Here is a 10844-nt window from a genome sequence, read left to right as displayed (position 1 = left end):
GTGTTACATCGTGATGTTACGAAGTTAAACAAAGGAGTCCAATGGAAGTGTTTCAGGGGGGGGGGGGGTGTGTGGGAGACATACCTATAAAACCTATAATACAATACAAGAAAGGGAAAACCCTAAAAAGCATAATAGGGCCTCTTTAAAATAATGACGAATGAAAGTAGCCTAAATGAAAACCAAAAGATAGTTCAGGCAGTACCTCTACCTATACTATATATGATTTTTTACTTTAAAATGTGTTTGTAATCCTGCTCGTATTCCCTTTTTTTATGTACCAGTAATCTAATAACATCTGTTTTTATGTAACTGTGGAAAACAAGGGAATACAGGTACCTTCTTTTGTATCCTGAATATGTAATCCATTACTCCAGAGTCTGCTCATGATGCATTCTGTCCATTTAAATGGTCTTAAATGGGTTTCTAGATGCTAAAATCTGCATCCTTTTACCCTTTTATGCAATAAAAGCTCCTCATACTGATGTGACATTGATGAATAGCCTTATCAGTGAGAGCCATCGCAGTCAGGAGGATGATATTGGATATATATATATATATAAATATATAGTATAGGGCAGGCTTGTGAGTTGGTATGTGGGTCGTGTGTCATTAAAAGTCACCTTGAATAAGTGTGTCAACATAATGTAAAGTATCCTCTAGCAGGACACATCTGATTTTCTCCTCTGGTGATATCACATCTGCGGATATTCTCAGTACTTCCTCTCTCAGGGTAAGGATGCTGGGAAAGGTGTGGATGAAAGACAGGCATTTTATATTATCACTACAGCTTTTTTTTGCCACTTTGAATGTAAATAATGTTATTATTAGCAGCGTTTGTTCAAATCTAGGACAAATATTTGCAAATAATTCGTATTCTTTCATATTGGCCTACTTTTAGCTCCACATGTGTATGGTTCAGTGCAATAGGATAATGCACAGTGTCAGGTGAACGTTAATTCTCTTCTGAATGCATCCCCCGTGGTTTATGAAATTATCTTTAATTATTGTACATCACTGATGATAGACCCCGATGTGTTAGGAAGACTGTAAATACTACAAATGATTACGAGCACTTATGACTCTACATGTGATACCAATTTGTGAGGATTTTAACAAACAAAGCCACATTATGATGATTAAAGTCACGCAAGTCTTATGTAATTAGAAGCAGTACAGGTATAAGGGTTTGTATTGCTCAAGTGAAGAAGGGACATGCACGCCTAATGAACTCTCAAATGTTCCCCAAATAATATGAACCCGTTGGTTTTTAACACGCAAATAACCAAGTGTTAAGAATTAATCGAGAATAAAGACACCCTCACATTTGTACCACACTTTAGGAAGCTTTCATAATCTTCTATTCGTATTCCCTGTGCCATTAGCAGAAGAAAGCATTGAGGTCAAAGACAAAAACTTGAAAATGTTATCACAGAATTTGTCAAGCTACACGGTCATAGATCTTGTTTTGGGGTTTGATGCTTAAGACTCACTTGGTTTGTCCCACAGTTCTAGCGATGTTATGTTCACGAACGATCCGATTCTTTTGAACGACTCTTTGGTACGAACGAAGGGAACCGAGTCGTACTTGGTGAGAGCCGTTCTTCAGAGGTACAGGTAGACGACGTGTTTTTCGGGTGAAAACATGAGCCGAAAACGCAGCAGCATTTGGATGCACTTCAACAAAAACCTAGGCAATGATAAAACGGAGTGCAACATTTGTGAAGCAAAAAATATCATTTAATGCGTGGTCAACAAATAATCTCCACCGCCCATTTAAAAGAAACCGGCTCTTTTGAACGGCTCTCGGAAAGGAACGGAGCCATAAGATCCGGCTCCCTTCAAAGAGCCGTAATTCCCATCACTAGCTCCCTCCAGCAGAAATAACTTCCCCTCCATCCTTTCACTTTTAATTCAAAATCTTTTCTTTTTTTTTTTTTGCAGACCACTTTCCTCACATTAAAGGGGACCTATCATGCAAAATGCACTTTGTGATGTCTTTTCTACATAAGTATGTGTCCCCGGTGTGTCAGGGAACTCACGCAGAGTCAGAAAATAAAACCCTCTCTCTTCTCCTCCGTACCCAAATCTCTAAAAAACGGGGGGGAACAACGGAGCTGATCCAGATTTGCGTCCGATTATGACGTAATATCTGAAATGTGGACCCACGGCCCAATCAGAAACGTTGCTATCAGAAACAATGCCCGACTGTTTTGGACGTAATATGGTCGGTGTTTACATTAGCATCGCTAACACTCAGAGCTAACCTGTACTGGAGAGCATGTGTGTGAAGAAGCAGGAAGTAAAAAGGAACTCACCTTGTGGTATAACCGGCAAGAGAGAAAGCCTTTGAGCTCCAATACTGTTTTCAGATCCTTGATAATCCATGATATGGCCTTTCATCACGGCAGTATTTAGTTTAGACAGTAGCTGCCGGGGTCCCGCATGAGCTCTAGCCCCCTCCTTTTTATTTTATCAATTTTTTAATTTTTTAAAGCTTTATTCCCAAATCAGCACTTTTGAAACAGGAAGTGAAATAGAGGGATATGAGGCATGGCTAGAATGGGTGATCTGTTTGGTATTTTGAGCAAAACACTTAATCGACAGGTTTTTTATATATTTGTATATATCTGAGACCTACGCTATTGTCTAAAAATAGCAGGATAGGTGACCTTTAAGCAAAGTAGAGAACAATTTGTCTGTAAAAGGAGAGACAAATACCCATCCCCTACCCCATTAGGTCATGTCCACAGATAAATATTAATAATAAAAATCATAAATACAATAAAAATAGTCAAATAAATAACTCACATCGCAAGTAGCAGGAATACAGCAAGTTCACATTGACAAGACATGGGGAGAACAATAAAGGATACACAGAGTATTGGTCCATATGATTAGAGAAACATCCTTTCACGTTTTAATCACACTCTGTTTTGACAGTTTTTAACACACTTTGCTGCATTTTCCATACAGCATTAACTCCACAACCATCTTTTGTCTCCTGCAGCAGCTGTCATACTTCATAAAGTTTATACGATGACGCCCAATGACCTTTAAACAGCAGCTGTCTACTGTCCCTTTGTCTGACTTCTGACTGCTACTCTGCTTCTCTCGGTGCGGTCATGCTACGTGGAAGAGGGGCGAGTCTAAATGGATGCATGGGGTTCCTTGCATGGAAAAAAGGGCCCTATTGGAGCTCTATATATCACTTCATATGATTTAATAGTTAAACATTTATTTTCCTACTGTTATTGTTTATAGTGAATGTATTCTTAGTTATTGTTAGTGTCTATACTTTTATTTTGAATGCATGTTTGGGCACTGGGTGATTGGAGCACCTGGTGTAAATGTGTATATTGGAGTAGAGCACTAGTAGGCACATGGTTTTTTAAGCCAGAAGAAAGGAAAGCCATAGAAAGGCTTAAGGAAGGAAATATTGGAAACCTGTTGGTTGTTCTTTGTTATTGGAATATATAAGAAATGCACAAATGGAGATTCTTGTCTGTACCTGGATCATTGCCCTGCGTAAGATCCGCTAACTATAGTGCCTCAGCGGCTGTGCTATTTTAAGTTAAAGGTCTCCTATTATACTGCTTTTTGTCAATATATTATAGCTCTCAGATATATACAAAACATGTCTCTGAAGTATTTGGCTCCAAACACCAAACGGATCATTGCAGCATTACCCATAATCCCCTCTGTTTCAGCCCTGTTTCCAAAGTGCTGATTCTCTGTCTTTTCCTTCAGATGAAAATAAGGAGCCCCTCCCCAAAACTCAATGGTGCTCTAGGAGGAGATTCAGGTGATAAGGTGGGGGGGGGGGTTATCTTGGTTGCTGATTGGCTAATGGTTACACAAGCCAAAAAATCGTTATGACATCATAAAGTGGCCAAAATCTGATCAGCTCATTTTCAGACAGGTTTTTATAGAAATGGATCAGGACAAAAAAAGAGAGAATCTTTGTTCCTGAAACTTTCAGAGTCTCTTTCCACAGAGGGGACACATGTTGATGTAGAAGAGACATGAAGAAGAGGGGACACATGTTGATTGTAGAAGAGACATGGAGAAGAGGGGAACACATGCTGATGTAGAAGAAGACCTGAGAATAGGGACACATGTTGAATGTTAGAAGAGACATGAAGAATAGGGGACACATGTTGATGTTAGAAGAGACATGGAAGAAGAGAGGGACACATGTTGATGTAGAAGAGACCATGAAGAAGGGACACATGTTGATGTAGAAGAGACATGGAGAAGAGGGGGACACATGACCCATTGATGCTGTAGAAGAGACATGAAGAAGAAGAGGGGACACATGTTGATGTAGAAGAGACATGAAGAAGAGGGGACACATGTTGATGTAGAAGAGACATGAAGAAGAGGGGACACATGTTGATGTAGAAGGAGACATTGGAGAATAGGGGACACATGTTGATATAGAAGAGACATGAAGAAGAGGGACACATGTTTGATGTAGAAGAGACATGGAAGAAGGAGGGACACTATGTTTGTATGTAGAAGAGACATGGAGAAGAGGGGACACATGTTGATGTAGAAGAGACATGAAGAAGAGGGGACACATGTTGATGTAGAAGAGACATGGAGAATAGGGGACACATGTTGATGTAGAAGAGACATGAAGAAGAGGGGACACATGTTGATGTAGAAGAGACATGAAGAAGAGGGGACACATGTTGATGTAGAAGAGACATGAAGAAGAGGGGACACATGTTGATGTAGAAGAGACATGATGAAGAGGGGACACATGTTATGTAGAAGAGACATGAAGAAGAGGGGGACACATGTTGATGTAGAAGAGACATGAAGAAGAGGGGACAATGTTGATGTAGAAGAGACATGGAGAATAGGGGACACATGTTGATGTAGAAGAGACATGAAGAAGAGGGGACACATGTTGATGTAGAAGAGACATGAAGAAGAGGGGACACATGTTGATGTAGAAGAGACATGGAGAAGAGGTCACATGACATGACACATGTTGATGTAGAAGAGACATGAAGAAGAGGGGACACATGTTGATGTAGAAGAGACATGAAGAAGAGGGGACACATGTTGATATAGAAGAGACATGGAGAAGAGGGGACACATGTTGATGTAGAAGAGACATGAAGAAGAGGGGACCACATGTTGATGTAGAAGAGACATGAAGAAGAAGGGGACAACATGTTGATGTAGAAGAGACATGAAGAAGAGGGACACATGTTGTGTAGAAGAGACATGGAGAAGAGGTCACATGACATGACACATGTTGATGGTAGAAGAGACATGGAGAAGAGGGGACACATGTTGATGTAGAAGAGACACGAACAAGTGGATTTTGCATGATAGGTGATTTAATTATCAGTTTTATTTCTATGTGATTTTGGCCCCTCCTGACTGGCATTTGGTCCCAACTGCTCCATTTCATTTAAACAAATCCTATATTCCCCCCTGACTACATTCAAGAACATCAACGCGCTTCTCTCTTCATTTCATTCAATTACATGGAGAACATGTTTGAGATGCCACGGAGAGATACTCACTCTTGTCAATGAAACCTCTGCTTGAGCACCATTCCTAACATCTCCCGTAGGAGCATCTCAACCTCTTAAGTGTCTGTTGCCTCTTCACCTCCTCTCACCCGTACAGTTAACCTCTTCTGACCGCTTGCTCTTCACTCCACTCCCGCCTGGAGAGGGAGACCCCGCAGGATCATCTTGAAGCACTGCTGAGCATTTGTCAAGTGTTCGTAGATAACCTGCTGGAGACCAGAGCTCTCTGACCCCCTCCACTTCACCTCAGGGAGCACGTGGTCATCCTCAACAACTCAGCAACCAACGACATGATTAAAACTGGTCCGGTTAGTGCTGGAAATAGAAAGCTTTCACTGTCAACTCAAATTACACCTGAAAACAAACATGATTTGATTAACAAAATAGGAAATGGACTGTGGGTTGGGGAACAGGTTTTGAAATACTACGTCTAAGAGGATCCTGGCTACACATTGACCACCATGTAGAGTCACTGTGTCTGTTTCTTTGATGTTGATATTCACACTTTGCATACATTTCCATTTATTTCCACCTGCTTTTCTTGTCTTCTCTGGTCGTCGAGGTCAAAATGAAGCTAGGCAAAGCGAGGCTAATATTCCCATCGTTCTTATGTGTGTCTTTGTTTACTTCAAGTCTCTAATTGTTTATTTTTATTTTTTATCTCACACAACTCAAATACGCATATAAAACACAATACAAACCATGATTAGTCATTACTTAGGAAACAGTGGCCTACCAGAGCAAAAGTATACTTAGTGAAAAAGGTATTGGGTGTATGAGGAAGATAAGAGTTGCATTACACTTTGAGGTGATAAAAACACTGGACCCTAACCCTAACCCTTTTTTGTATCTAATACAGCATGTTAAAAACAATCAAGCACACAGGTTTGTTGTTACCACTCTTGTTTGTTGGATAAATGATCAAATGACACTTGCAAAACAACATTAAAAAAGCACCATTTTAAACTTTTTTCAAACGAGAGTAAGTTGTTTTCAAGGCAAGGCAAGTTTATTTATATAGCACCTTTCAACACAAGGCAATTCAAAGTGCTTTACAAAAATGAAAGACATTAAGAGCATTAAGAAAATGGCATTTAAAATCAGTCATTAAAAAGCAAAGATAATAAAATAAACATTAAAAGAAAAAGAAAAAATACATGAATAAAAGTTACAGTGTAGTCTAAGATATGAATAGTTCAATTAAAAGCAGCGACAAAAAGAAAAGTCTTCAGCCTGGATTTAAAAGTAGTCAGAGTTGCAGCGGACCTGCAGGTTTCTGGGAGTTTGTTCCAGATATTTGGAGCATACTAACTGAACTTCTCCATGTTTAGTTCTGACTCTGGGGACAAGAAAGCTGACCAGTCCCTGAAGACCTGAGAGATCTGGATGGTTCATCATTTAGCAGGAGGTCAGAAATGTATTTTGGGCCTAAACCATTCAGTGCTTTATAAACCAGCAGCAGTATTTTTCAACACATCTTTCTGTTTTCCCATTTATAGTAAACAAAGCGCGAGGAAGCCCTTTGGCCACCGGGAATAACGGGGTTAATGGGAAGCACATTGCTCTTTTTGGAGTTCCAGTGTGAAACCCATCTCTGGTGTTTTCTACCGAGCAGCACAGAAGATACAGACTGGGCTGTAAAACTATACGATTGGGTCATTTCCACTGAAGTGTTGTCTTATAACTTCTCCATTGAACCTGCAGCGGGGAAATCTTTGGAGCAGCGCCTATACACATTATTCATCTTTATGATAATCCAGTTTACCATTTCTAAGAGATATTATGTCATCATTTTAATTGCCTACTCTGCACACTTGTAGTAAGAGGTTTACTGCACAGAGCACCTGCACGTACATGAGAGCCCTCAGAGAAACCGCTCCATATTAAGTGAGTGTATCATGAAATAATACTCCGGTTCAACAAGATGCTCTGCAGCATTGCGAGACGTGAATGAAATGCAGACGCTTGCCACTTAGCACAGTTACTATCAATATTTCAAGCTAGCTGACACATGAAAAGGGGGATTTAAGTATTGGTGCCTTGAACCTTGCCACAAAAACACATCAAACTCTGTATTTCCTAACTCAAACTTGTATATTTTAAAGACCTGTATCTATTATTTACAACACAAAACTAAGCTCTCTGTAACTCACTGTTCCCTGCTTTCCAAGTTCACCCCTGGATATCAGTAATGGTTTTATAATGATAGCAAGTAAAGAGGGCTCAGGGGAAGTCCGGTCTAATTTCACCATGAGGAGAGAACTCACTGCAAAACCAAAGCAACATCCCAACTTTATAGCATGTACCAAATACACTGTAGTAGCCAAAAGTCTGTGGACACAAGAACTTTTGACTCCTGACAACTAATCCCTAAATCATGGGCTTTGATATACTGCTATAACAGTCTCCTTAAAATACTTGCTTAAGTCCACCACTTGGAATGACCTCTATGTATTTATTGACTTTAAGAAGGACTTTCCTGTCAGTTCCCAGAAACGAAGTACATACGAGACACCAGTCTGAACACTACCATACACTGTATATCAACATAAAATGATGAATGAAATGCAGTTACTGCCATCTACTGGAGTACTGTGCAACTTCCTTTTCTAATGTTACTGCAGCAGGTAGCAAAACATAACACAACACTAAACAAAGAGTATTTAATTTTTATTCTTCAGTAATAAATTAACATTAACTTTATTTTGTTAAAGTGTTTTTATAATTAATTTGCACACAGGCTTACAAGGCTTTTAATGAGGTCCATGCACACGTTAACATACACAAACGTTACATTCTTTGTGTTAAATTATGAATACAGTACACACAGCAACAACAAAACTACTCTATCTGAAATGTGTGTTTCAATGTGAGTCATACAGGCACATTCTCCCTCTTATGCACGCTTCGGATGTGCCTGCCCAGAGACTCCATCCATTTGAAGGATTTGCCACAGTAGTTGCACACAAAGTGTTTCCCCTCTGTGTGAATGGTCTGGTGTCTGTTCAGAGCGCTGGTGGTGATGAAAGTCTTTCTGCAGATTTCACATCTGTACGGCCTCTCTCCGGTGTGTGTCCTGATGTGAGCTGAGAGGTGGGAGCAGTTACTGAAGCGCTTCTCACACACCGAGCAGAGGTAGGGTTTCTCTCTGCCTTCGTCGCTGTGATTATTGTGGAAAGTGTGGAAGGGTGAGGTGGGGTCCTGGAGGCTGCTTTTCAGGCTGGAGGGGGAAGAGATGAAGTCTTTAATGTCTGATTCAAGGCTTTCCAGCTGCTCTTCGTCGTGACCCAGCCAGAAATCCCTGTGGCTCTTCGTCTGGTGCTCCTTCTTCACCTGGGAGGGCTCTGGATGCTCCTCATCTTCCTCACAGGGCTCAGGAGGCTCCACTGCAGAGACTGAGTGATGCTGAGGGGGAGGAGGAGAGGGGGGAGGAAGGTGTTGATGTGTGAGCTGCTGCAGCTGGGCTCCAATGCATCTGTCCAACCGAGGCTCTAGATAAAAGACACATACAAGCATCCAAATCATGCAATTGATCCGTAATATAACGCAGTTCTGCATGACATTTTGTTCCATTCAACCGACCTGATATGAGGATCTTCAGCTGCATCCTGAGACGACTGATTTCCAGATCTTTTGAACGAAATATCTCCTCTTTGTACTCGGTTATTGTCTTTTCCACAGCTGCAAATATCTCCTCCGCTGCAGCCGTCAGTCTCTCGCTGAGAAATACTCTCAGTGACTGCATTTTGGACGCTTGTTAATTACAATAATTTGCTTTTAGTGGCACTGTGAGACGTTTTATTGTTGCGGGTCCCTGAACGTCACGCTTCGCTTGTAAACATCGAGAGTGAGACCCTCACAGGTTTCACTGCGGGGAGCCAGCGCCCCCTGCAGCACCGGGGTGAAAACAAACTATAAAGAGTAATTTACGACCAAAAAAACACAATATATTGGTTGATTCGACAATAATATGTTATACGTCTTGCAAATGAATACCATTGAATACAAACAAGGTTTCTCGGATGAAAACATGTGGTGAAAAATACAATTTATTTTATGGAAGCCAATTCCTGCCAGTAGAACACACAATATGCTACAATGAAAAGTTATCTAAACTATCTCTAAATAATGATTTCATATCTGAAAATCGTGACTAAGTATCTAGAAATTAGAATTAACGCAATTAATTAATTAGAAAATAGAAAACTTTGTATTACAGAATAATTACTTAGTAGGACAAAATTAATGGCTTAGTATTCAAATTAATTACAGCAGTGTCTTAGTATCGCAAACTAATTACTATGTGAACCAGACCCAGCATGGATCCAGACAGGTGTGAGTGACTTAAAGCACATATCAGAAAAAACTCAAAAGCATGAACATGGAAAATGCTTTGCGACAAGCCATGTTTGGGAAAGTAAACATAGCTGTCCAACTCAATGAAGGCTACGGGATAGAGATCTGTAAGCATAAGGAGGTTGACAAAAACAGGCACATCCTTTCTAAAATAATAGACTGTGGGTGTTTCTCAATGTCGAGGAAGGCTGCTCCAGAGCCACTATTTCAAGCATACTACGTCATCGAAGGACTGTTCCAATGTACAGGATGCTTGGAATTCTACCGAGGCCGGCGTCCTTCGTTGCGGGAAATTTCGAGGCTGCACATGTGTATCCTCCGCGGTCTTCAAATCCCCACAATGCTTTGCGCACGGACACATTTCCAAAATCTTTGGAGGAAATCGCGCTCCATTTAAGGCGGGGCCTCGCATATGACGCACGCCTGTTAGCCTGTTCCACCATTCTTCGTTTTCCGAGGCAAGGAAGGATTCTTGCCTCGCTTCTGAAAGACCTGACTCGGAGGGACATACATGTCCTACCAACAGGCCCGGTTCTACGGGGGAACATAAGGGTGCATTGCAGTGGAGTCGTTATGCACCCTCATTTGAAAAATGAAAAGTATTAAAAAAAAGGAAAGGTGAAAAATATCACATTAATAATAATAGTAATAATAATAATAATTTAGTTGAAATCAAATAAATTGTAATTGTGGTTAAATAACATTGTCTGCTGCATTTATTTGGTCAATTTAAACGGTAAGTAACGTTATTATGTCAGGTGTGCGTGACCTGTGCCGCTGCAAGTTAATCATCTGCAAGGTGCTTACACAGCAGTCGGTGATGGACATCAGAAAATGGTTAAAACAACCAGCCCTAATCGCCAGCAGTAACACTGCATCTACTGCAGGTAATAACAGTTCAGATCATGGGGACATTATGTTACCCGCGGCCAC

At 40.6% G+C, this 10844-nt stretch overlaps 1 protein-coding gene across 1 annotated transcript; it reads right to left on the bottom strand.

The window, feature by feature from the left end:
- Positions 1–8212: 8212 nt before the first annotated feature.
- Positions 8213–9405, bottom strand: LOC117551824 (zinc finger protein 184-like). Its single transcript, XM_034224882.1, has 2 exons — positions 9138–9405; positions 8213–9046 (listed from the first exon to the last, which is right to left on the bottom strand). The coding sequence occupies exons 1-2, from the start codon at positions 9298–9300 to the stop codon at positions 8430–8432; spliced, it is 780 nt and encodes a 259-aa protein (XP_034080773.1). The 5' UTR covers positions 9301–9405; the 3' UTR covers positions 8213–8429.
- Between the last annotated feature and the right edge of the window lie 1439 nt (positions 9406–10844).

This window comes from Gymnodraco acuticeps, unplaced genomic scaffold (assembly GCF_902827175.1).
Source record: "Gymnodraco acuticeps unplaced genomic scaffold, fGymAcu1.1, whole genome shotgun sequence".
NCBI classification, from domain to species: domain Eukaryota; kingdom Metazoa; phylum Chordata; class Actinopteri; order Perciformes; family Bathydraconidae; genus Gymnodraco; species Gymnodraco acuticeps.
Note: the sequence above shows the minus strand (reverse complement) of the source record. Positions and strands in the feature narration are given on the sequence as shown.

Coding starts and splice junctions, on each gene's coding strand:
- LOC117551824 (XM_034224882.1), bottom strand. CDS start 9,300: ATGCAGTCACTGAGAGTATTTCTCAGCGAGAGACTGACGGCTGCAGCG. Junction 9,047..9,137: donor GCTGAAGATCCTCATATCAG/GTCGGTTGAATG, acceptor TCTTTTATCTAG/AGCCTCGGTTGGACAGATGC.